Source organism: Melospiza georgiana, chromosome 20 (genome assembly GCF_028018845.1).
Source record: "Melospiza georgiana isolate bMelGeo1 chromosome 20, bMelGeo1.pri, whole genome shotgun sequence".
Taxonomy (NCBI): domain Eukaryota; kingdom Metazoa; phylum Chordata; class Aves; order Passeriformes; family Passerellidae; genus Melospiza; species Melospiza georgiana.
Window position 1 is genome coordinate 9,059,794 of NC_080449.1, and position 27,645 is coordinate 9,087,438.

The window sequence follows — 27,645 nt, forward strand, 5'->3', positions numbered from 1 at the left end:
GGTTGGAGTGTAAGGATGCAGAAGGTCCTAAAAGGCCACCACAGCACAGGTACAATCCTTGTGGGATCCCTGGCACAAACTCAAGCTCCTCCCTTTGGTTCACAAAGCAGCCAAAGCAGGTGGGGAAGGAAATCACAGAGTTCTCACAAATGTATGGAAAATCCTTGAGGGCATCATGGACTGATGGCAGAGGGACAAAACCATCTCTGAAAACTGTCCTGAATCTGGGTAAACTCTAGGACTCTCATTGTTAACACTGACCATGTTATTAACTTTTAAAAGATTCAAAAAGTGCACAAAACTGTACAAACTTCTGGATTTTACAAGCAGAAAGGAGCTGGATGGCAGCTCTGGTCAGGGTACAAATATTATCAGCATTGCAAAAAAGTCTTTTCCTTGGGTAGCACCACTGGGTGATCACAACAATATCACAAATCAAGTTAGTGGTCTAACCTGACAGGTACAAGGAGGTTCAGATTTGAATCCAAGTAATTCCAAATAAAACCTTGACCACTTTAGCTTTGTTGACTTTCCAGCCAGAGATACTGACTTGGATCAATCAATTCCCCTAAAGAACATCCCCTGCCCAATGGCAAAAATACACTTTGAACCTGAAACTTTGGCTAAGCCTCTTCTCAAGCACCATGTCCCAGACACAAGATACCAAGCATGTTGTATTTCCACAACCACATTCTGCACCCCCAATGCCCCTCTTAAAAATGGAAACTGGTGACACAGATCCCATCTACCTTCTCCCAAGGCTTGCTCAGGCTTCAGTGCAGCTCTCACCAGGTGTTTTGCCCATGGGTAACCAGACCACAAAGGCTGCACCCCTGACTCAACATGAATCACACTTTATTCCCCACCCTAAATATTCCTCCTGCATGTCTCTGCAATGGATAAAATGATCCTTATCTCTTATTTATGGAAGGAGCTGTTGGGAGGTTTTATTCACTGATTTCTTTCAAACTCTGGGATATCTTCTGATGAGAGATGCTTGATTCTATTTTGGGAAGTAATTTCACCCTCTAGGTTTCAACCATAAGGGAGAATACACTGCATAAACACTAAAACCCAGGTTAATCAGCACAAGTGTTTTGCTCATTGAGCTCTTACAGTGATTCATGGCATGACAAGCTATTTCCAGAGCCTGGATCTTTTCAAATGGATGCATTTCTGTGCAATAACTACAAAAGGCAGCTCAGTGGGGCACTATTCCCAGGTCATGGCTGCTGGCCAGGGGAGGGAGATGTACAACACCCTTTGAGGCTGCAGAGATTCCTTCCCCTCACCAGTGATGACTCTGGTAGATGTTTTCCACTCCCAGCTGCATGAGTTAAGGTGCAGGGTCCCTCCTGTGTCCCACCCCAGCAGCCTGGTGCCACAGCAGCTCACACAGGGGGAACAGGCTCTGCTGGCTGTGTGACACAGCAATGGGCTGGGTCTGGAGCTGGGATAAATCTGAATCCATGGATCCACAGCAGCAAGGAAGCCCAGAGCCCTTCCATGGTCTGCAGGACCTGGGGCTGTGCAAACATTACACAGCGAGAGCAAATGTGCTTGTAGGAGTGGCTTCAATGCATTTTTAAAGCTTCTCTGGAGGAGGCAACATTAACTCTTCCTGTGTGCAATCAGTGGCTTGGATGCATTAATACCTGCATTCAGAACTGCTTTACATTTCTCTCTCCTCATTTCTATTCTTTGCCTCCTCCTTACTCTCAGCTGTTATTCCAGCATCTTTGCATTCCCCCTGGAGTTCATTCCAGCGGTGCTTTATGAATCACAGGATGAGATGGCAGCCAGCAGTGCTTTGGAGAAGTGTGGCTGGCACCATTCCTGCCCTGCACAAGGTTAATCAAACCCTCCTCAGATAATCCACAGCCTCTGCAGCCCCAGAGGCCTGAGGTCAGGAACCTGAACCCTCTCCCCCAAATGCAGGCCTGTTTCCTCAGATCCCTGCAACCCTGCAATAATTAGATTCTGCAAAGCAAATCTGGAGCAGAGCAACAACTCCAGGGTTAAGCACCAGCAAACTCATCTCAGGACTGATGTCTTTGCTACCTGTCTGCAGCTTGGCACCAGCACCTCCTGCTCCCAACAAGGATAAAACCTCTTCTTCCTTACTAAATAAACTAAATCAAATTTAGAGTAAATGATGTTTAACCCCCACCCTCAACATTTAAACACTAACTTTTGTAGTTAGTAACATATTTGGTATGTAAAAATAAATAAAAGAACTGACACTGAAAAAGTGTGTGATTTGGGGGCAAGGGGAGGGAATAAAAGAATGGATTATAATGTGTCATTTTATATATGTGTCAAAGGAAACCAATTTCATAATAGGGAATAAAAATTCCCTGTTTAAATACTGTCAAATAAATCCTCAAATGTAATAGGGTTCACTTGTGGGGAAAGGAAAACTAAATCTGATTAAATATTAATGTGGCGTAGTATTAATTAAGAGAGAAAAAAGTCCATCAAGAGAACCCCAATATGTTTACTGTGTCCCCAGGAAGCTGGAAAATTTCACAATCAAGTGTGTAAATGTTCTAAAAAAGGCTCCTGAATATTTTATGAATATTTGTCATAAAACAGAAATAATAACCACTGTGCAGAGCTATTAGAATTAATATTTATGCTGCCCGCCATGAAATATTCATGGGGACAGAGAAAGGGGGGCCCGTAAGACAAGAATTAATTTACATTGGGCTTGGTTTACCCGCTGGCTTGATGTTTAAAGACGGCTTGACAAGGCTCCATATGAATCCGTCAGTCACTTGCAGCAGTAGGTGGGGTGAAGGCAGGGAGGGGGAGCGGGTCCGGGCTGCTGACAGCTCACAGATTGAGTTTCTGACAGCCCTTAAAAAATCTAAACGGCCCCCCACCTTTTTTTCCTTCTTCCATTGCCCAAGGCGCTCTGTACTGCCACCGTTCATCCGATCTCCCCTTCCATCTGCTGAAATTAAGGAATTAATGAGCGCTATACACTTTACAGCAGGCCCCAGGAATGTTTACTGGTGATTAAATTATAATGCAGCCCGAGCTGTATAATTCATGAACCAATTAAAGGAAGTGTTAGTTGATTTGATGGGATGAGGACGTACAAAAAGCATTTAACTAATAGGGAACCGTGGGCTGCCGGGCGCTTTGGCTTTCTCGGATTACGCGGCTAATTGCTCTGCTTTATAGGGCTGTCACAGATAGCCATACATATTTCATTGTTCTCAAATACTTCAATTGTTTGCTTTCGTGTTGCTGCTGTAATATGTAGAAGCCCAGCCAAACTTCAGTGTAGTTAAAGCACTACTCTGCAAAAAGCAGGCTGCTCGGGGAGGAGGGAGGGACCGGAGGGGCACGAGGAGAAGGCTGGCTGAAAAGGAGTAACTTAAAGCCTCAGAGTTAAATGTCACTCAGCAATTACATGATTAAAAGGTGCAACATATGATAGTCTTTTGTTTTACAACTTTTTGGACACTAATATTCTATGCTGACTTCACCGTGGAGAAAATATTGGTGCGCTGAGCTGCTTTTTGTTTTTCTAATACCGAGGAGCGAACGAGGAAGGTGGAGAGGAAAAGTGCATTAAAAAAACCCAGCAAGGAAGAGCTAGATTGCTGTGGTTATCAAGAATAACACGTTCATGTTTAAACTTAGCTGGTTTGATATTCTAAAACTCACCAGAGATGAAGGGGGTTGATTTCCCATCCGGGAGAGCGCTCGGTGTCTAATTCCGAGAGCTGCTCATCCCAACAACTCCAGTTTGCTGCGCAAGGAATGGGGGAATTTGCCATTCCTGCTGTTTCACAAAGCACTCCCCCACAGCTGACAGGCCACAGGGTTTGATGAAACAGATTCTCTGGATTTGAAGGGACCTATCAGTCAAGTTACTCCTCAGTCAAAACAGGCACGTTCCTCCAGCAGTGAAATCCCCAGCTCATATCCAGAGGTATTGCTGAAGAAATTAGGCACCATCAGATAAACATCTCACACAGGCACTACCTTGTGGTTAAACCCTGGACTCTATTAAGTAAACAACAAGCTGGGTGAATACTGGATTTCCTTAACTCAGTGATGAAGACTGCAGGCCTCCATGTGGCCCTGGCAAGGTGTTTTGTCACCCACCCGAGGGACTCTGTGCTAAATCCTGACCTGTTTAATTTGGAGCCTTCCATTCCAAACTGTTGTACAAAAACCAGCTCAGCAACTTCCAAAATAAGTTATTAGGTAAAGTTTATAACCTGCTTCATCCCTTTCCCTGCACCTGCTCCCTCCAGGATTTGGGTTTGGAAAGCAATCCCTATGGAGATCCCTCCTCCAGAAATCAGGATGTCTTTGCAGGTGTTCAGCAAGAGATCTACATTCACTGAATAGTTACTTTTTTCTAAAAAGCAGAGCAAACCTAAGCAGCCCCAGGAAGAAGGAGCTGCACATCCCATTTCCCAGGGCAGCACTCAGATTAGCAGGCTCAGGGCACTCTGGGTGGGAAAAAAATTGGGGTACTAAAGAAAATAAATTTCTCATCAAGCTGATGTTAAAAAGCATACAAATTAAAAAAAAAAATCCCTTTATTCAGGACTACCAAATATCGATCGTTTGTCCCCAGTTTCTGGGTTAAGTGATGCAAAACTTTGGCTTAGTTTAACAGGTAGGCTCCAAAATAAGGGATAATGACACCAGTCACACAGCAGGAAAACTTGTCATCAACCCACTGAGAGGCTGAGGAAAATGGAAATTGGATTGCCTGCTCTGGAAAATAGAAAGGTTAAATTGTCTGGGAGATAAAGTTGATCCTAAACTCACCTAAGTGGGCAGTGAAATCTGACTTTCCAGGTAATGATGGGGACAGTTCTACACACTAGATGTGATCCGGGGAGGCTTTGAAGTACCCATTGCAGGATTAAACAAATCTGCAATTCGGTAAAATCCGTTCAATTGTGTTTCTGACATTCAGCACCTGGGACAGCAACAGAGTGTTGGTTATAACAAAAGAAGTGTTTGTGCAGAAAACCGAGCTCAGACTCAGTCCCAGAACAGTGAGCAGCACTGTGGGCATCACATGGGAGAAAAGCAGAGGTGAGAGCAGGCTCAGGAATCACTCTGTGCCAATGATTGCTAACAGGAAACGTCAGAACTTGGCAATGTCAAGGAATCAGAGGCACTGCAGAAAGTATTTTCTTTGTGTCTTTTGAAGTGCCCTGGATACAATCAATCATACAGAAAAAAAGTCCCACATTTCAGTTCAATGTGGAAAGGGCTATTTGCATTTCAATATGTTCAACTTATCCTGCCAATAAAAACATGGAATCATGAAGAAGAGATCAGGCCACTGGAGTGAAAAACAAGAGATGACATCCTGCAGACCTTTCAGATAAAACAACTTCTTGTTTGTAACATTTCTGTTGATGTCCCAATATTTCTGAATGATTGGGTTTTCAAATGAGATCAGTCAGCATGCAAATAAGGAAACAGGATCAAGACATCTCCCATATCTGATTGGATAGAGAAATTATCAAAAGACCCTTTTTTCATATCAAATTTCCATCACAAAAGGTCAAACTTTCAACTCCCATTACTTTTGCTAACTGCATTTCACTGTGCCTGCCAGCTCATTGCTGCTGCTGTTTTCAGAGGAAAAACAGCAGAGTAACAAATGATTCCATCTTCCCCCACATCTGTCAGACAGGATGGACAAACACTTTTTAATCTTGTTCAATTTTTCTCTGCAGCCCTAAAAATCCTTGCAGCCAAAACATCCTTTCTAAACCTGATTAGCTATTCCTAGGATGCTTTTATTTTCCTTACAGGTTCTCTTCTTATTTTCTAGCCCACAGACTGACAGAGCACCAGCTGTGTTGCCAGAATGTTTTGTCCTACAATTTGGCCATTTAAAACACTTTTTGATGTGTGCTTTCCTAAAATATATGTCCCTGTGTTGTCTGGCTGGACTGGTGCCTAAATACACAAGTAATGGATGTTCCAGAAATGGCCCAAGACTCAAACACTCAGCTCACACAAACTCAGAGGAGCAGCTCTGAGGTGCCATCCACTGCTTTTCAGGTTTAAAGCTGAATTCTGAACAGCAGGGATAGCAAGTGGGGCAAGCACAAGAAAAATGAATTCATTAGCAAATTGGCAGGACTCGATGTATTTGTTGCTACTGGTCCCATAAAAATTCTCCCTCGCCATGATTATCATTGCAACATATATAACCCATCAGACCAGCACCTAGAGGCTTCTGTGACTCTGATTTTCTCTGTTGTTCTTATTACTCAACAACTAAATGCTTCACAAAGCCATTTCCTACAGAAATATTTATGTTCCCAAATGTTTATTGGCCCCTCTATCATGATCAAGCTTTTATGAGCACTCTATACAGAACTCTGAATTAAATACATAATTCCTGCTCTATCAGATCTGTGTTTGTCTATTCCACACAGCCAGGCACTGTGGTGAACCACAGAACACCTTGCAGAAAATCTAATTTATATGGTAAAGATATTTCTATGCACACTGACTGTGTGGGTTGGTGATTACACGAAGCTAATGAGGACGAGGAGGATGGAGGGCTTAAATTCCATTAAAGGCTTTTATTCATTGTGCTGGCTGTCCTGAACAACCTCTCCCAGTGATTTCCACACAACCACAGGCTCTGAACCATCACAGGCTGGAAGGAGATGGAGGAAATGTCACATAAATGCTTCTGACTTGCTCCACATCACACAGGTGACCACGAGAGCTCAGATTATTGATGTAGATTATTGCTACATGGAATAATCAACCCTCACTCCCCTGGAATCTGCTCTTCCTGCCAGCTCTGAGCCAGGACCACTGAACAGCTCAGATCAGGAGCTGTTCCCCCCGATCACTTCCTTCAACTCTGATTTTTCATTTTTCTTCTCTTCTCCTGTTGACCAGCAGTGCCTGTGGTGATTTGTCAATGTCTCTATGCAACTAAACCAACATCAGGTCAATGTTCTCAGCTCCTTGGTGCCCAACAAATGCCAGATGCAGAATACAGGGAAACTTTTTGCATATAAATCCTTGGGAATGGCTGGAGCTGTGCCAGGGGAGGTTTAGGTGGGAATTAGGAAAAGGTTTTGCCCCCAGAGGGTGGCCCAGGGAATGGGTCCAGGAGAATGTGGACAGCAGGGACATGGTGGGATTGTTGGGTTGCCTGTGCAGGGTCAGGAGTTGGATCCCCTGATCTTTGTGTGTCCCTTCAATCTCAGGATATTTTATGATTCTATGAAAATAACAATGAATACAATTGATCTGTAGGTCTCTGCTCCTCTCAAGTCTATTATTATTGACACACCAATCATCAGGTCAGTTAAATTGATCAAAAGTCATTATCTGAAAGGTTAAAATCTTTAATGTTCTCTTTTTTTCCTGAGATGTGTCTGGTCAAAGGTATTTTGAGGATGAACTAAGGATTTCAGTCACTAGGTAAGGTCTGGAGCTCATGGGATTTAATAATGGGCTCTTCAGAGTAGATGATGAAAATATAAAAGATCTGCTGACTGGAAACTGTATTTGACATTCAGATCCATTCATGACTGAGGTGTGGGAGTCTAATAATGAGTAACTGCATAGGAAGTTATTCACTCTTGGATTGATTGCACAGGCAACTTTTAAACAGAGTGATTTCTCCCCTCAAAGATACTCCAGTTCAAACAAGACTCTGTCTGAACCTGTTGTGAATTACAATGTGTTTGGAATTAATCAGACAGAATCTGATGTTTAACAAAAAAAGAAAAAGATGGATTTTTCTTCTTAGAACTGTTTTAAGTGAAGACTCCTGTTCCTTAAAAGGGCCACCCACTATGCATGACTGTTTGTACTCTGAAATAAACTGAAGGAAAGGGCACTCATCTCCACTTGCAGCTTGCACATACCAGGAAAACGTGAAAAGCTGAATGTTTCTATTATTTCCCCACTAACATACACAGAATCCTGCCTAACACCATAATGAAAACATCTTTTACAAAATCAAATCCTCTGGTTCTTCCGAGGGCAAAGCTTCCAGGTTACCCAACAATTAAGAACTTTCCAAATGCACAGTTCAGACAACCACACAAACTCAGCAGCACACAGGCTCTGTGCACCTTGCAAGAATGAGGAATATTCACAAATATCAGCCCTTTGCAGAATGTTTTTAAGGGCAGGGAGGAAACCAGAACAGCTTTTTGTGTTGGCTTCCAGGAAAGAGCTTTCACTGCCATTACCATAAATCAGCCCAGAACATCCACAGTGATAGAGCACCTTTCATTAAAAAAAATACTGCAGCTTCCATCAGAAGCACTGCCACTTGCCATTTCTTTGAGGTAATCAGATAGCTGTTAATTAATAAACCTGTCAGGTGAATCGTCCTGCTCTGGTCATCATTATCCATTCTGTAACAGAATCCTGCTCTCATCACTGCCATCCACCCCATAGCTTCCAGCTCAATTAACTTAATGCTATGCAAATGAGAGGCTCTCCTCATCATTAGCTTATAGCCCACAAATGTTAATAACATAATTGGGCCTTCAACAGGGTAATTAGACACGATTTCTTCCATTAGTCTTACAAGGCTAATTATTGTTGATAGGAGAGAGGGGATGAGTCCCAGTGCTGCATGCAAAGAGGGGCATCTGGTTAAAGCAAATATAGACAAACCACCAACAAGGTAAAACAACAGTGGAGATCCAGAGCGGGGTCAGGTAGGGATGGGGTGGAGGAAGACACCACCAGGAGAAACTCAGGAACCACAGGAGGGAAGAAATCCTACAAGACAAGAACTCACCCCAAATATCCAGCCTGGATATTTGTTTCACTGCCCTTAGCAGTGAAACAAGGAGATGCTTAATAAACCCAAGGATGCTCCTCCCAAGATTTTGCAGACAGGGCAGTTGGGAAGCTGTGCTGATCAAAATCCCCAACTTTGAGATGCACAGAGACCTTAAGAACTGAATTCATTCCTCCACTTCCCAGGTCATTATGTCCAATAATTTCTCCTGCCATCACTGGGTTGGCGGTGTTGGATCACAAGATTTTTCTGAGCAACACCCACCTGCTGTAAGAACCAGAGGAAATGGTCTCAAGTTGAGCCAAAGGAAGTTCAGATAGTAGGAAAAAAATTCTTCATGGAAAAGGTGGTCAGGCATTGGCACAGGCTGCCCAGGGAAGTGCTCAAAGTGCTCAAAAATGTGTAGATGTGGCACTTGGGGATGTGGTTTAGTGATAAATATCACAATGGTGCTGGGTGGAAGGTTGGATTTGATGATTTTAAAGATCTTTTCCAACTTTCAGGATTCTGTGATTCTAATTACAAAACTGGAGTTCACTGAATTCTTTAATAATCACAAAGTAAAATGCATGCCAGCAATTTAGTCACAGAAAGTTAATAAAAACCTGGATTCAGTGTAATGGACTGGCAGTACTATTTCTAACAAAAAAAAAAAGGTAGCAAGTTTCCAAATGTAAATTCACTTTTGGGTGGTGGAATGAAAGGTCAGGATTTGTTCCTGTGCCAGTTAAACCTGTGCATCCATGGAGGTTAGAAATGTGCAACTAGAGACTCAGTTCTGTGAGAAAACTGGACTTTCAAAAGGAGAAAGAAAATTTTACAGAAATATGGCAGGTTCTCCACACCCAACACCACTTAACTTTGACATTCAGTGTCTTGCTGCAAAGTATTTAAAAAGAAAATTCAAACTGAAGAGTGCACAGGGCTCAAGGGGTTGAAAAAACCACATTATTCCTTCATTTTGTATCTGTTTAACTTTGGGGCACATTCATGGACAATTTGAATCCTTTGATTTCACTGCAAGTATGTGAGGAGGAACCTTTCCTACACACTTGTCCTGAAAATCAGCTTAAATTATGTTCACAGAAGTAGCAGCTTTTACTGGAAGGTTAAATGAAACCATTACTCTTTTAACCTTCTGTACCTTGACCTTTGGTCAGTCTCTCCACAGAACAGGATTGTTCACTCAGTGAATATCAGTGGGATATTAATCAGCATTATGTCAAGAGAATGACAGAGCACAATTTTTTAAGAATTATTTTTATCAAAGCATGGCAGTGCCCCACTGAGCTAAGAGATACAGAACCTGTTAGGAAAGGGTAATGTTAAAATCCTCTGTGGAATAGATAAAAATCTTTCACAAAGTGTATTTCAAAGGACAGCATTCTGTAATATGGAATTTTGCAAACATAATGGGTTTAGGGACAGAAAATATGAACCTTGCAAACCTCTTACACCTGAGCCAAAGGAGGCCAATTTAAGTGATAGTGATTAATACATTTACGTGACTGCAGGTGCTCCAAGCCCATAGAACTGGATCCAGTGCCTCTGTCAGACACCAGGGATCATTCCCACATCTTTCCTGCAGAATAAACCATGGCAGGATTCAGTTCCCCTCTCTTAAATTGCCCTGCACTCACTAAATTTACTCACTAGAAAATTCTGAACAAATATCTTGTTCCAAGGCAAACAGCAGTAAATCCACTGATGTTTTAATGAAGATTACACTTTCTAATCCTTGTGGTAATGACAAACCAATCTCCATTTAATATGCAATATTCCTTGTCAGTTTTAATCACCAAAACTGTATTATATTTGCTACAGACTGATGTACTTGTCTTCCTTCAGCCTGGAGAATCCAAGCAAAAGCAGCAAAATTCCTGTGCTGCTCAGGGTTTTCTACATGGGTCAATTTTGGCACATGAGCTCTGAGTAAAGCCTTACTCTGGGATTAGTCCCAGATCCAATAAGATCACTAAATCAAAACACAGCTGGCACAAAAATCCTACCCATGTTTTTACAGAAATTATGTATTTTACAGAAATTCTGAAATTCTGCCCAATTTTTCAAAAATTCTGAATTACAGGAGTTCATAAACTCTGTTTTAACCTGTACAACATGTAAGGGTGGCTTTACTGCATTTATTCAGAAGAATATTCAGCCAAATTCAGCCACCACACTACTGAAGGAATCACGATGGGAGATGCTGAACAAGACTGGCCAATCCTCCTTTCCCCTCGTGCTTCCTCAGCCACTAAATGTCTTCATTTGCAGCTCTCACCATGCAAAACTCTCCTCAGTTTTACCTACACACATCCTCTTACCAATGCAAAGAAAATGCCCTGGTTAATTGAATTAAAATGCTGCCATATCTTCATATTTAAGGTTTTCCTCACTCATTTTTCAGAAGTTTTTGTGGTTCTATGTAGCTCTCAAAACCAGTATCTTCATTACAAAAACACTTCAAAACAACATTTGGACTTCCTTGGCTGTTTCACTCCATTACTTAAAGTTGTGTTTTGGGTGAATGCCCTGAACAACCTTTGCTGATTTGTAGAGATTGGTGTCACAAAGTTGTCATTGGACTGAGACATGACTGGCTTCTCTGTCTTGTCTAAAATTTGCTACCAGTGCCAAAAATATCAAAATTAGCCCAGACTCTGCTGCTTTTATAGAATTTTCCCTCTCCAGTTTGGTGCTGAGTTCAGAAATGCAGCCTTGATGTTGGTGGCAACTTCCAAGAGAAACAGTTCCAACATGAGGGCAACCAGGACAGAAAGTGTTCAGGTTTCCCAATGTTTCCTCGTTTGTGAGAGATATTTACTGCAGGAAAATCTCCCTCCTTTCAGCAGTGAAAGGAATGAAAGTGTTGTGCATGTGCTGTTGGGTCCTTAAAAATAACAGTAAAAATAAAAAATACTGACTTAGAAGTAGAAGCTTTTCTTCTTTCTCTTCCTGGAGACTTTGGAAGCTTGCTGAGATCAGAGCACTCCTTAATTGCTGCATCCAGGATTTCACCACACAAACCCCAGCCATCAAAAGGAGCTTGTATGAGATGAGGTAACTTCTAAAAATAATCCCTGCCTCCCACAACTGAAGCCAAATATACCTCCCATTCTTGTTGGAGCAAAATCAGCTTGTGACAGCAAATGCAGCATCCTACAGAAAGCCCACAGAAAGGTTTTAAAACTGCATTTGATGTTTTGTTATTGCTGGCTCAAGATGCATATTAATGCTTCTCCCCAGGAGAGAAAGGCTCTTGTGGGACCAATATAGGTCAGGCAGGATGTGCAGCACAAGTGACATAATCTTTTTATTGTAATCATCCAATTTTCTGTCTATTGGATTATTTAAGAGCAAGAGCTTCTATTCAGAGGAGTGTAGGGAGGGAAGAGAGAGCACAGGCTGAGGAGGAGGAGAATGGAGAGGAAGGATTGGCTAAATCTGAACAAGAGCTGCTTCCATTGGGTTTGTGTGGACAAAAAAAAAATATCCACAAAAAAAGAATGAGGGTGAGTTTTTGCACTGGGTGTAACCCCTGGGAGTGCTGAGCAGGGGACACAGGAGGGAATGGGAGAATCCTGAATATATTTTGCCCATCTCTCCATGCCCCCCTGGTGCTTCTTGCACTGGAGACAAAGGTAAATGACTTAATTACAATCTTGTTATAATATATAAGATTGTAATTAAGTCATTTACCTAACTCTAACCCTAACCGTAACCCTAGCAGGATAAATGTCCAAACATCAAGAGAAGAAGACAATCACTGAGTTAGTCATGTAGCTTGGAAAAGGTTACAGCAGTAGAAATTGAATTAAACAGATCCCACTCCTGGGTGAAGCAGAGTCCCAGGTGAGAGGAAGATTTGCTGATTCTGCCCATTAAACTTTGGGATTTTGGCTGGGTGAGGAGCTGTGATTCCCCCTTGCCCAGGGGGCTGTGGTCCCTCAGGGCAGCGTCTCTGCTGATTCTCAGGATTCCTCACCTAAACCACACCTCCCAAAGTTTCTGTTCCATAAACACATCCCAGAGCTCTGCAGGAGCTGCCCCTGGTTTCTACAAAAACCTGTTTGGTTTGGGGATGGAGGAGAAGAGCCCAGCTGAAACGGGAGCACTGAAATGCAAAGGGAAAAGGAACCCAAACCAATTAGTGAGAGTGAAGAGTCACTAAAGCAGCAGCCACAGAATGGCTGGAAGAGTGAGCTGAGAAGAAAAAATGAGAATGATTGAAACAGAGAATTGTGCTGCCTGTTATTTTCACTATTTTACAAATTATCCAAATCCTACATAGTTTTCTTGGACTTTTCCTACAGTTTCTCTCTCTGGTGCAGGCAAATTTTATTATACTGATTTAGTCCCTTGATTAGCACATCATTTTTCTCTTGTTGTTTTGTTTGGGTTTTTTTTGCCTTAAAATGAGAAGAAAATAAGATATAACATTTCTTCTTTGCTACTCATCAGATTTTTGTACGCCATCAACTAAAACCACACCTATTATAAATACACAATATCCATCATTTAAATTAGGTCAAAGTTTTTAAAATGCTCTGTAAGATTTTTCCACGTCAGACTAATTCAATCACTATCATGTTTCCTTGATGCAACTATTTTGGGATTTAGCTTGTTCCTTACAAGGGATTTAATTAAGTCATTTACATGTAATTTCCAAATAAGTAGCTGTTGCAAAAAGCAGCAAAGAAATGAAAAGGCAAAATAGGAACTTGAAGGCAGGAGATCTTTAACAAAAAATATTTCTGATATAAAAATGAATCTGAGGAATACATATTCAGTGATAAGTATTCCAGTCCATGTCTGGTAAACTCTCAGATAATGGCAGCATGGTGGGGTCACTGGGGTTCTATTAGCTCAATTAATGAGGAGTAAGGTAAGGCTAACACCCAGCTCTTCAAACGGCTCAAAAATAGAGCTGATAGTAATGGAGTTATTAACCTTCACCAGCCATTGAGTTTTACTGCTGATTCCAACTCCATTTCCTAGTTCAGGCCTCCATTAATAGGCTGTTTATTATCCCTAATCCACATTGGGATCAGCTGCAGAAATATGAAAGCCCCATGTAAAGACCAAGTAGCTCAAAAAAATCTCTTTTTTCCCCCATTCTGATTTCTCCCTTTTCAACACATTCAAAGATTTTTTTTTTTTTTAGAAATTAGGGCTTCATTATCCTAAACTGTTTGAATACATGTTCTCAGCAGCGTGGCGAAAAAGAAGCTTTAAATATATTATGCAAAAAGATGACATAATTGGGAACACAGCCACATCATTTTGAAGACCAAGTAAAACCCTGCTGGAAAGCTTGCACTGGAGAAGCTGTTGCTGTTTCTTTTCTCTACTGGGAAAGAAACAACTTTAATTTTGGAAAAATGGGTTTTGGAAATATATTATGGATGTATTGTTAGGCCAATCCTTTGGCTAGGCCCTGCTCTGCTCAGCTTTGTCTGTTCACTTGTATTATTTGTAATGTAATTAATTAATACTTAAAGTAAAATAACTGACCCTGGATTCAGATCAGAAGGACAAAACCAAGGAAATAATGGAGGAGGAAAGGGCAATCCCAGGAGAGGCAGCAGCAGAGCCTTTGGCAGTGATGGGAGAGCTCCAACACAAACCTGCCTCCAACTTCAACACAGAAATCTGGAGTTAAAGGCTCTCTTTAGATCTCTCTGAGTTTGAACCCACTCAACTGAGATTTTTCACACTTTGTACATTTTTGGTGCATTTTCACAATGTTTAGTTATCACAGTCTGCACACAGAAGATGTTCTTCCAAAATCTATCCCAGTAACACCTGATAGAATATCAGCAATTATGAGTGATGGAGTTAAGATCAAAATAAAAATGTTTATTATATCCACCTCCAGGACACAGTGCTGCCCTCAAATGCAGTTCTGGGTGTTCCACCTCAGCAAAAAACAAAGCTGGAATGCCCAGTGAAGGGAGAGAACAGGATCATCAAAAGAGTGAAATGATTTCCAGGAAAAAAAAAGGATAAACAGATCAAGGTTCTTTGTCTGGGAAAGAGGTGACTGAAGGGCAAATACAAGAGGCTTAGAAAATCAGAAATATTGGAAGACATGACCAGGGAATGTCTGCAACTGCTTCTCAAGAGAAGAAATGCACCAGGAAAAAAAATATGAAGTATTTTGATATGACACCCAGTGAAATGAGAAACTGCTTTCCAAGAGATTTGGTGGCCCAAAGGTTTAAAAAGAGATTTAAAACTCAAGGAAAAGGGGTGATTAGAAGTTTACCAGGGGATTCTCTGGCTCAGGGAATCCTTAAATTTCTGATTGCCTCAAGCTGGCCCAGCAGAGGAAGGATCAGGAACCAGCTGAAGGTGACAACCAGAGCTCCACAACGCAACCCTGCTGCTGCTGAATCTTATTTTAACTCCAAGTTTCAGTGAGAGCAAAAAGGATTAAAAACCACCTTGGTGGATATTACACTGAATTTTCAGTAGAACCACCTCATGGCTGTATCATACATTTAGTTTTGTTGCTTAAGCACTAATTAAAACAGCTAAAACACTCATTTGGGTGAGAACTGAAGCCTGTCCTTTGTGTCAGAGCCTCAGCCGCCGCCCTGTGGCTGCGGATCCTGCTCAGGTGGGCACCAAGAGGTTAATGGCAATAAATGGTTAATCCTTTGGTCCCAGGTGAGAGGCCATTAGCAGATCCAGCTCCTCGTCTGCCCCGCAGGCTGCCCGGGTTCAATGCCAGCAGGATCCTGTCCACTTAGGCAGGAGCTGCTCCACAGGGGGAGCCCAGGGCAGCTCCCTCCTCTCTTTGGGAGACAGAGTTTGCAGCTTTTGCTGTGCCACTCCACCAGCAAACCCAGCAAACCCCTTTCTTTAAATTAGAATTTTTCTGCTGCAAATTCTAATTTAAACAAACCTCCTGCTTTTTCAGTGAAAACTGAGTTATTTTCCTTTTTTGTTCCAGAGCAGTTCTTTGGATGTGGTAGCTGATGCTGCATCAGGGTTGGTTTTTTTTATTATTACATTTTAACAAACTTTATAGCCCATTTTGTTTGTTTTCAAATAACTTTATTTTCCTTCTTTTCTACCATCAATTACTAGGTTTGTTTTTCTTTCTGTAAGATGGAGGAGTCAGGAGACTGATCCTGCTCAATGCTGTATAATTTAGTATTATGTGTGGTAGCTTTATGAGGTGAGAGTCAGATAAAACATAGTATTTGAACACTAACCATTTATTAGCTCTAAGGAATAGATTTGTGACTTGACAAGCAGACAATAACTCTGTGTTCTGATCAGCCAAAGAGGTCTACTCTGAGTTCAAAAAGCAGAGTAACATTCTCTTTCACAAATAATTTTGTTTACTGATGTGACTAGATTTTAATAATAAACTTGATATATATGTAAATTTATTTTAATCTAATTTCATCAACTGAGCCCTCCTAAAAATGAGACTTTGTAGATTGTTCTGTGTCTGATTTATAGATTTCTGCATCCTATTCCCAGATTGATTTCAAGGCCATAATTCTATCAGGTTTTTCTCCTGATGTCAGAAACACCACCTCTGCAGATAGTGTTTTATAACCAGCATCACAACTGAAACTGAATTACTGCCCTGCTATCCTGTGCTGCAATGTGTCCTTTTGTTTATAATCACCCTCCCTGCCTCACATCCCCACCACTTCAGCTTCATGGAAAACATCAGCTCCGAGATCAATCAGGGAGCTCCGTGCCTATTTCTGTCCCTCACTTCAAGCCCTGCGTGAAACGGGGACCAAACTCCAAACTCAGATGTGAACGTGCAGAGCTCTTTAAAGTGAAGGGAGGCTGAGCAAACGGATCAGGGCTCAATTTCCACCCATCCAATTCCATAATGAGCTGCTCTCCCTGCCTTGATGAGGTCCCAGTCCTGTGAAGGGGCACACTCCAGAATTCACACTGATCTCAGGGACTCTGAGTGCTCAGGGATTCTGCACCTTCCTTCTAAATGCACAAGAAGAATAATCTCTGGGAAATTACGTTTCACTGAGTCCAACACAAGTTTGGAGGCTCTTTCTCCATTTTTTCCCCATGCAATGGGCTCCTGTTTAAGATGCACAAAGTCTTATTTTGAAATTATGTTTCATTGAATCCAACACAAGTTTGGAGGTTCTTTCTCCATTTTTTACCTTGCAATGGGCTCCTGTTTAAGATGCACAAAGTCTTATTTTGAAAATATGTTTCATTGAATCCAACACAAGTTTGGAGGTTCTTTCTCCATTTTTTACCTTGCAATGGGCTCCTGTTTAAGATGCACAAAGTCTTACTTTGGATAAATAAAGTTACTGCTGTTTTCACACATTTTCCCTTTCAAACTTTGATGGATGCAGAGCTCCCTCCCTCTGCACCCTCCTCTATTCTCTTTCTAGTCACCCCCAACCTTTTCCATCCTGCTCCTACCCCTGTACAGGAGGGAATCCAGGGCAATCACCCAGGAAGAGGAACTTTGCCAAATTAAACACTGATGTGGGTAATGCACCTCTCCTACCACGACATTTCAGGTAAGAACATCTTCCTTGGTAGCAGAAAAATCACAAATTTCCAATGTTTGCCTTTGGAATGGCCACTGTGCCAGGCAGTGGGATAGACAGAGCCTGAAATGGAATGGAATGGAAAAACCTCTCAGCTTTGATGAGTGCACCAGCACTTTAAATCCTCACCACCTTTGGACCAGCTGTGGAAAGTAACTATTTTATTTGCTTGGCACTCGTAACAGTTCTCTTTGGATGCTGATGTCTCTCATATTACATTTCTGAACAATTCATTATAGCTCAAATAAAATGTAATTCTCATGTTGTTTTTAATTATTTCACAAAACCCAAAAGTCTCATAATGAGCTCCTTGCAATACCAATATATTTCCATGGTATTATGTCAATGCTGAAGAAAGAAGATGTAGATCCCCCCCCCCTCTTGCTGCAAATAAAATACATCTTCTCTTATAATCCAAACTTTAATCCATTTCTTATGGTTTGGCTTTAGAGGCAACTCAAACAAATAACCAGAACAACAAACCTCTTCTCTCTCCCACAGTTTGGCCATCTGGAGCATTTGTCAGGCCAGGCTTTATTTCCTCCTCTCCAGGAGCAGGACCCCTTTTCTTTGCTAAGAAAACCAGAACTGAGATGCAGCAGCACAAACCACGTCCACAAAGATCTGCATCTTTCCACAAACAAACCTTGGCTTGCTGGGTTTCTGCCTCACCTGTTGGGGTTGATCTGTGCTTTCTGCAGCTGCTCCCCCTGCTCCACATCCCTGGGGAAGCCCGAGAGCACCCAGCCATGGCTCAGGCAGTCCAGGGAGCTCAGGCGCTCTGTCAGCAGCTTCAGGACCAGGTTGTTTGGCACTGCAGAGGAGGAAAAAGGTGACATTTATTCTGTGTGCTGGGCCTGCACTGAAGGGAGATGCTCACAAGCCCTTCTGGAGCCAAACCAAGCAGTTAATCCCATTCAGGACTGACTGGCACTGGGAATTGTTGGATTCTGCACATTTGTTGTCATGGAAGCCCCAAACTCACAAGGATGAGGACCAAAGCATTGGTAAAACCTGGTGGCCACTTACTTTTGTAATGTCCTTTTTCTTCTCAGCCACACTGGACTGGTGGCACAGTGATGTGTGTGACACAATCTTATCAAAATGCAAAAACAATGACCTGAGCTGTGGAAAAGAAATCCTGAGGCAGGAAAGGAATTTCTGAGCATTCTGGATTGAGCTCTGCAGGTGATATTGGTTCTGCCACAACAGTCTGTGTGTGCTACTGCTCCAATTTACCCAAAGGCTTGAAGATCTTACAGCTGAAAATAATTTTCAAAATTAATTTCAACAACCTTAACTACTGCATTGATGAGCCCCTAATTTTAGAGCTAAAAGCTCTTTTTCCTCTATTATTATTTTTCTTTAGGGCAAGAGAGAATATCAGCAAGATACTGACTGGGATTGCAACTACTGTGGAGCTTTTAAAATTCTATTTATTGGGGCACAGTGGTAAGGAAGTATCCTACACTAGAGTCTTTATAAAGTAAAATACTTCTATTAAGATACTTAAAATTTGGGGGGTTTTTTCTTTTTTTGGGGGGGGGTGTGTGTGAAGAATTAAATTATTAAGTTCGATGAGAGTGACTTTAGATTTTGCAATGACTGCTGTCATGTCTTGGGCTCAGTGTCCAATCACCCCAAAGAAAGGACAGCAAAATCACCTGGAGCTGCTTCCCACAGCAGCAGCCAAACCAATTCCCAAGCAGCAGGAGAGCCCCTTCCCTTTATCTGTCTGATACAGCAATGCCTCCACCGAAAACAAGAGAGAAATTGCTACATAAATCCCCTTCGTGGCAGGTTGATGTTTTGATGCTCACCCTGCCATCACATCTGCATACAAAAATACAACAACAAGTGCTTGTAGGAGAGTGTATGTGTCAGATTTCTAGCACTGCACTTCTCTTCAGGACAAGCTGACAGCAATCTGCCTGGATTTTAGCAGAGTGAATTATTAGCAGTGCACAGTTCCACCCCGGGAACAAGCAGGTTTTAAACTGCAATAATAGAATCCATTTGCTCCTGGAATTTAACATTGTTGCCTCTATCATGAAATTTGTGGCTTCTCCTTTAAATAATCAAATTACTGAGTTTACAGAACTGCACTCAGGATTCAATGTACCAGCAAAAAGAGAGGAAAACCGCAGGGAATTAATTAGGAAACAGATTAGTGTATTAATTGAGGATATCCACTTCACATTATAAAAGAACAAGTTAAAGAGAGTAATATTCTCCATCTGCTGTAAGGAGGGGGAAAAAAAGGAATGGAATAAACCCACACACTTGACAAAGAGCAAAATGACAATGCAAAAACTGAGTATGCTGTTAAAAATGGGATTCATAAAATTAACTGCAACAATAGCACAGCAGCAGGGAGGAATTTTATCAGATAGAAGCTTCTTCTCTATCCAAGACTGAGCTGCAGGCAGGCATGGCAGGGAGAGCAGGAGAATTTCAGTGCTTTTTCCAGGGCAGTTGTCTCCCCACCCTCCAGCTTACAAGAATTAACACAAACCCAACACATCCTAGCAGGAATAAAGAAAAACAAACAAACCCCAAATTTCTCTTTCCCAACAATGCATTCCATACAAAGAGCAGTGGAATTTTCCCATGGTCCAGAATTTCTGGCTGCAGCACTGAACTTTCTTCCTGTGTGTTATTTTATGACAATTCCTGCTGGAATCATTGACAGGGATTTGCAGAGATGCCAGCTGACATGATTTTATTTTTTTTTCATTTCAGAATGCTGAAAGCAGTTTTGCAAGGAATTGGAATAAAACCCACAAACCCATGAGTGAAACTGCAGTGGGATTCTGGCAGGGCTGACATCCCTGAGCAGGGATCAGGGCTGGGAGGCCCAGGAAAGGCACAGAAAAAGATGGATCTCCTGTGCTGCTGAGCTTCCTGCAGATCCTGGAGATTCCCCAGCTCCACATTGCTTCCACCCTCCACACGGGAAGGAGAAACAACCTAGGAGGAAATCAAACAGCAATTGTGGTGGGAACCTGGGGCATCTCCTGGGTGTGAGCACTTCCCACAGACCTCCTGTGAACCCTGATGACCAAAATTCTCCTCTGTGGTCACTGCTTTGGAACAAAACTGAAGAAATCACACGAGGAGGGAAACACCTGAGATGCAGAGACAATAAATTAATATTTTATCTAATGACAAGCCAGGTTTGGGGTGCTCTGAGGGATGCTGGGCACATCCCTCCCTTCAGCCAGGAGTGACTGCAAGACATCAGCAGCACCATGTGCACATATACATCACTGAATAATATAGATGCTTACATATTTTCTGTGCCTCCCTCTAAAGCTTGATGGTGAGAAATAAAACATAAACAAGTCAGACAGCAAGCTCTGCTCTCCTCTTGATTAGCAAACATACCTATCACTTCAACACAATGGGGGAACAGAGCTTGTTGGCTGCTTGGTGGCATTACAAAGTACATCAGCTGCCCTTGAACAGGAACAGTCACACTTAAAACAGCTGCATTAAAACTGTAAAACATCTTCCACAGACCAGAGGGAAGGAAAAAAATAAGAGAGAGAGAGAGAAAAAAAAAAAATCAGTATTATTCTTATTTTGTAGTACAGACAGAGTAGGTAATGAAGAACTCTGCAGCACAGAATTCCTTTTCACTCATGTGGAACTGTCTCTGGAATGCAAGGCAAATTAATAACCTGTAATTGGAGGGGCACACAGCCTGTGAGGAACTAGCCAGAGGTCTCCTGGTCTTAAGCACATAACCCAATGGGCATATAGCAAAGTGAAATATAGAGATTTCCTGACGAGACAGTCAATCTACATGTTTTAAGGAGATTATGAAGCACAAGAGCTTTGAATAATCAATTCCTTTTCAACATAAGCTTGTGTGAGTTTCCAACTCTGAAAGTTGGGGGAATGAGACTCGAGAGAGATTTTACTTTATCATTAGAAAAGTCCAAAGGTAAGTTTCTTGTAAAAATTACAATGTGCTGCTGCAAGGAAATATCCAGGCTAGGTAAGGTGGGAGCACATCTCTATTAGAGAGAGAAATCGAGGCACAGGAGTAAAATTCACCCCTCAGAAGTAAAGCTGCAGAGATACAGAGCTGCAGGGACTCCTGAGAGCATCAGCATAGCTGAGGACCACAGCAAACCCCAGGCATGGAGAGCAGCAGAATGATGGAAACCAGCCCCAAATGGAAATGTAATTTGTCTGTGCCTGCCCCAACCCACACCCTGTGTCTCCTTTATCTCTGTTTCACCACGTTAATGATCAACACTACACCCCTGAATAATAGGCAGCTGTGGATCTGAGAAGTGATTTAATAATTTCAGGGGTTTGATCAGGCAGGGGACAAGGTTTAAAGTGCTGCTGCTTGCGCTGGAGCTGCTACGTGGACACCCAGAGATTTCCCATCTCCAGGGCAGTAAATCAGCACCTTCCAGCAGAACATTTAAAAAATAAATTTACTGCTCAGAGCTTCAAAGGTTTTCACAGGTAAAAAGCACATTTTTTTCAGGTGCTTCTCATGAGAGGTACGTCCTCCAGAAGCTCACAGGAGTGTGGCCCATTAGCTCTTCCCCAACCTGTGGATCTGCAGGACTAACAGGAACCAGGATCAGGCAATCAGTTACAAAATCAGGCAATCAGTTACAAAATCACATCATCTGCTCCAGACAAAAGTAATAGAACATTAAAGGCACAGCCTGAAAGGGGGAAAACACCACTTGAGAGATTACAGGGCACTATTCTCCAATAACTTCAATGCTGTCAGTGCTCCGAGCTATACAATTATCATATTTAAATTGATACCTCCTCCGTGCATTTCCCTTTAAAACAGACTTTTGAAGGGTATCAACTCACTTCTCCAAACCTATAAAACCTCGATTCTAAGTACAGCATAAATGAATTTACAGATCCAAATTCTGTCAGCTTTGTGCTCTAAAAGGTCCTTTTGACAATACTGTCCATCTATGCTTTATCCTGCTTATAGAGATTATTTTTTTAGCAAGGTCTGAAGACTTTCACAGCTAATTCAGATGCCTGAGGCTCGATCCCAGTAGTTGACACGTAACATCTTGTCCCGAGTATAAGCTACTGCCAAATGCTACTTTCCTGAATTGTCCACGAACACCCAGATTTAGCAAAGCGTGAGATTTCCTTATTTTATTGCTCTAGAAACTCTGGATGATTCACAATGAGTAATTGCCCTTTTCTACTCTGTTTCCTTGCCCACATAAGGGCGCTCAGAGACGGTATCGATTGAGACTGTATAAATTGGTTTTTAATGTGTTTGAGAGTGATTTGGCAGTGATTTACCATGGCGTGGGCTGATCGATAATTTCGGCTGATCCTCGGAGGGTGAGGCCGGGCAGGGCTGTGCTCAGCCGGCCCCGGTACCGTCACTAACAGCGAGCACCGGGCCGGGAGCGCTGCAGCGGCACCGGCGGGAGAACACCGGCTTAGACTGGCCGGGGTGGGAGAGGGGAAATGCCGGGAGGTTCCGAGCCCAGCATCCCGAGGGTCCTCGGAGAACAGGGGGGCTCCGGCCCCACACCCGGCGGGGTCCCGGAGGGTCCCGGGGGTCTCAGCCCCGCAGGATCCCGGGATGATCCCGTTGGCCCCGGGGGTCTCAGCCCCGCAGGATCCCGGGATGATCCCGTTGGTCCCGGGGGTCTCAGCCCCGCAGGATCCCGGTGGTCCCAGGATGATCCTGGGGAAGTCCCGGAGGTCTCAGCCCCACGGTCCCGCAGGATCCCGGGGGTCTCAGCCCCGTAGGATCCCGATGGTCCCGGGGGCCTCAGCCCCGTAGGATCCTGTTGTCTCAGAATGATGCCGGGGGTCTCAGCCCCACAGTCACGGGATGGTCCCGGGGGTCCCGGTGCTCTCAGTCCCGCAGGATCCCGGTGGTGCCGGGGTGGTCCCGGTGCTCCCAGGTTGGTCCCGGGATGGTCCTGGCCCTCCCGCGATGGTCCCGGGATGGTTCCAGCATGGTCCCGGTGCTGTCCCGGGATGGTCCTGGTCTCTCAGCCCCGCACGGCCCAGGATGGTCCCGGTGCAGTCCCGGGATGTTCCCGGTGCTGTCCCGGGCCGGTCCCACTCTCTCGGCCCCGCACGGCCCGGGATGATCCCGGGATGTTCCCGGTGCTGTCCTGGGCCGGTCCCACTCTCCCAGCCCCGCACGGCCCGGGATTGTGTCCCGGTGCTGTCCCGGTGCTGTCCCGGGCCGGTCCCGTCCCTCAGCCCCGCTGGGCCCGGCCCGTTGTCTGTTCTCTGTCGCCACCCCGCGGTCACGGCGGGCAGCGCAGCCGGTCCCGCCCCGCGGGCAGCAGCGGCCGCGGCGCCGCCGAAATGTCGGGAAAAAATCGGGAATTCGGGGAAAACGCGCCCGCTCCGGACACTGCTGAGACCTGCTGGAGCCCCGGCAGCACCGGGCTGGCACCGAATCACTGAAAGCATCTCCGGTTCTGTCGGTTCGAAGAAGGGACAGCAAACACCGGCACCGGCGCGGGTTCGCACCGCGGTGATCGATCCATCCCAGGGACCGTCCCTACACAAATCCCCTCTCACTCGCTCCTTTGACACTGCTGAGAAGGGCTTCGGCAAGAATCGGAGTCATTCTTTTAATACAGTAAAACAAATAATGTGGTAAAATATTTAATTTCCGCCTCTAACATATTTTTGCCTGTTAGCATATATTAGAATCAGTCTTTTCTTGATTTTATTTTTGGTTTTTTAGGTTTTTGGTAATTTAAAATAGGAATTAGCTGTGTTAAAGTGGAAATGATGCTATTTCTAAAGCAGGTACAATCCCAAATTATGGATCAGATATAATCATAAATGGATATTTGTATTTCTTTTCCTTTTGTTTTTACAGAGAGACTACAGCTGCACAGAGAACAGCTACACTTCAAACCCACTGGACTCCTCACTTCCATTATCAACCAAGTTCCTATTTCCTCCTTATTTCTAAAAGCTCAGCTCTCCTGAAGAACACAGTGCAGAATTTGACCTACAAACCCTTCTTGACAGTGATAATATTTTTTAAAAAAAGGAATAAATTGGTGAAAAACATTGTGGCTTTTTACACCAAACCCTGCTTCCCGTGGGATGAGAAGGGATGGGGTGCTCCCGAAGGGGCTCCTCATCCCTGCCAGCTCCTGCTCCAGAGCCCGAGGCTGGGATGGATCCTGCCCTGTGCTGTGTCTCCCCTTCTCCTGACACCTCCCAGCCACACTAAAGGGACATTTAAAAATATTAAAGAATGCACAAAAGCTGCTTTGTGTTTTCCTTGTCAGGCTGTTTCATGCACCAGCCTGGTTCTGCTTGTATCACACCCTGTGAAACAGCCAAACCCAGAATTTTATGTTAAACCCCAAAATAAGGGGGATGCTGACAACATGCAATGTGCTTTTCCTTATGGCTTTTGTATAAAGATTCCTATGAAATCTCCACCCCAAACTCCAAACCACCCAGAATTCAGGTTAGCAGCCCTTTGGTGAGGGGACAGTGCTGCAAGGAAAGGAAAGGAACCTCCACTTCCCTAAATTTTAAAGGATAACTGTCAGCAATGAAGATCAATATAAATATAAAAGATTAATACTTCACATTTATATTGCACTTTGCTGTTTAAATGCTCCTGACAACCACGAGGCCCCAAATGGCCAAGGGCCACATCTTCACTCAAATCCATGAGGGTTTGTGGCACAAATATTGGAATATTGATCCTCCAGCAACAGCAGGAATGGTGAACACCACTGCAAAACCATTTAACATGGGCAGGGCCATATCCATGAACTGCCTGATTATCACAATTGCTCCAGAAAACAACTGCATTCCTCTCTTTAATAAAATCACATTTATTTTGCCTGGTCTAGCTTCCAGGATTGGCTTTTTGGGGTGGATTTTTTTGGTTGCTTTGTTTTTACTCCTAAGTGGGGTGGCCTTTAAAAGTATCTTTGTAGATCAAGGCTCACTCCAGCCCTCAATATCTGCCAGACTGGATTGTGGAATAAAGAAAAATACATTCCAGATTTTCAAATAAAAGAAAAGGGAATTCTGATTTATCATCTTGTAGTGATTCAACACAGGAAAAAGTAAAATTCAGGGAAGAAAATTACAACCTACTGCCTATATGTCTGCATTTAAAACTTTCTGTTCTACAACCTTGCATCTCATATAAAAATATGGCCACCTAAAAGAGAAAATAATAAAAAAAAATGTATTATGTTCTCTTGACCACCAATTTTCTCTTAGTAGGAAAAAAGACTGCTACCTATTTTCCATAAAAAAACCTTTGTAGCAGTCCCAGAGGAAAAGTCAAAAGTTTGACTTGAAAAACGGAGCTACTTCAAAAGCATTGTCAAACAGAGGTGAAGGTTTCTTAAAAATGCATAAATTAAAGCATGGTGTATTCATAAATATCTCTGTAACTTTACACAGTTTATTTGTGAGCAAGTTGCACATTTAGGGGAGCTACAGAATTGCTGTAAAACTAACTTAAATAAAGTAGAAAATCAATTTGTTTATTAGCTCCTGTTTGGACTCTGTGTGTGTGTGTGTGTGTGTGTGTGAAAAATGAAAGAAAAATGGAGAGTTTTTTTCAATAATAAAAAGGGAGTTGCACTGCAGGGCCCCTAAAGCTTGTGAAAAATTAAACTCGACGGATTCAAACTGTCCTATTTCCACTTCAAAAGAGAAGAGGCACTGAGCTCTTCCCAACTTATCTTCAAACGCCCAGCACCCTAGAAAGTTTCTTTAAAAAAAATAAAGTCTCCAGTTCCCCCAAGCACTGTACCCGTTACTGGAGCTGCTGTCTCTCCCTCTTCTAATTATACCCATGTGAGTCTATTAATCAACTTGTAAATTATTTAGAGAGCCATGCGCTGTCTTCAGCCAGTACAAACACACGGCGTGCAAAGGCTTGCTGAAAACCAATGGAGCTCCCAAAGGGTCTGTGCAATGTTCAGACAGCTTGCAGCTCTCCAGTACAGCACTCTTATAAAAAAACAAGAAATAAAAACTGAGCTTACCCCCTCAGATATCAAGATTTACTCGTCCTTTCAACTCGGGAAGTCTTGGCGAGTTTTTAACAAAGAGGAGCTGCTCTATTGTCAAATCTGTGTTTCGGGCTTAGTGATGAGAATATTAATTTGATGTCAGAAATAAAAATAAAATAAAACCAAAAAACAAACCCACCCTCAACAGAGCAAAGTGTTTTCAGTGAGACTGTGATCACAATCGCCAGGGGACCCCCAACTTTCAGAGGCTGCACCAAAAAGCACCCTTTAAAACCGCTGCAATTTAAAATCAGGGGAGATCTGTGTTTGTACAAGTAATGGTTTTTATTAGAAAACAGGAGAAATTAGGGAATTCCAGATTTTACCCCCTACGTGCAGACTGCCATTGGGGACAGCTTCAGATATTACAACTTAAAAAAAAAAAAATAGAAAAAAGGAGAGGAAAAAACCAACATGGATTGTGTGTGTTCAACTCTAACAGGCTGCAAACAGTGCAATGTTGAGTGTGTTCCATGAATCAGTTCTCTTACCTCCTGAATCTTCATTTTGGTGGGAAAAAACCCAATCACCCAAACTAATAGCAGTTCTCCCAGCTGAAAAGCAGAATTTTACTGGTTTGGGAGTGGTTTTTTCCCTTCATTCTGCTTTCCTGTCATCTCACTTTTCTTGGCTCTATTTATTACAGCCTCACAAAGAGATATATTAATTAGCAGGGATCACTCCATGCTATTTCACCACAAAAATTGGACAGAATGACATGCAGATTTCAACTGACTGATGATCTTCCCAATCTTTGTGATAGCCCCAAAATGCTCCTGCTTGTCCTTCCATTAATACAATGCAAACATCAGGTACATTTTGGGGAAATCAAAAATGCTTTCTGCATTTTTTTTTTGTTCTCCCAGGGTATCAAATTCTGACAGACATCTTTAAGATGGTGATCAAAGATCATGCAGATGGAACTTTTAATTAATGTTTGTCCATGTTTGCAGTGAGACACATCCAGCCCTCCTCAGAACTGGAGCAACCTGAGGACAGGAATTCTGTTTGAAGGTTTCCTTCAGGTCTCATCTGCCCAGGGGAGGGCCAAATCTATGGAACTGCTTCCTCAGAACGTTTCAGAAGGAATCAAACCAAATAAATTAATTTATGGCACTTGTCTTGCTGCCTGTGGGAGGGTTCTGGTCACTGCACACACATTCTACTCCATTTCTTCCCAGGCTGCCCAAGCAAATGGTGAGTGCTGAATTTAGCATTATTGACCAGGAGTTAATCTAACTGGAGTTAG

At 42.9% G+C, this 27,645-nt stretch overlaps 1 protein-coding gene across 5 annotated transcripts in view; it reads right to left on the reverse strand.

Annotated features, from left to right (window-relative positions):
• AK8 (adenylate kinase 8) overlaps window positions 1-27,645 on the reverse strand; it is a 66,148-nt gene that overhangs the window by 8,464 nt on the left and 30,039 nt on the right. For all 5 annotated transcript variants that reach the window (XM_058038204.1, XM_058038205.1, XM_058038203.1 and 2 more), the window contains one exon: window positions 18,022-18,163. In XM_058038204.1, coding sequence (XP_057894187.1) covers window positions 18,022-18,163 — 142 coding nt within the window. The remainder of the gene's footprint in view (window positions 1-18,021; window positions 18,164-27,645) is intronic.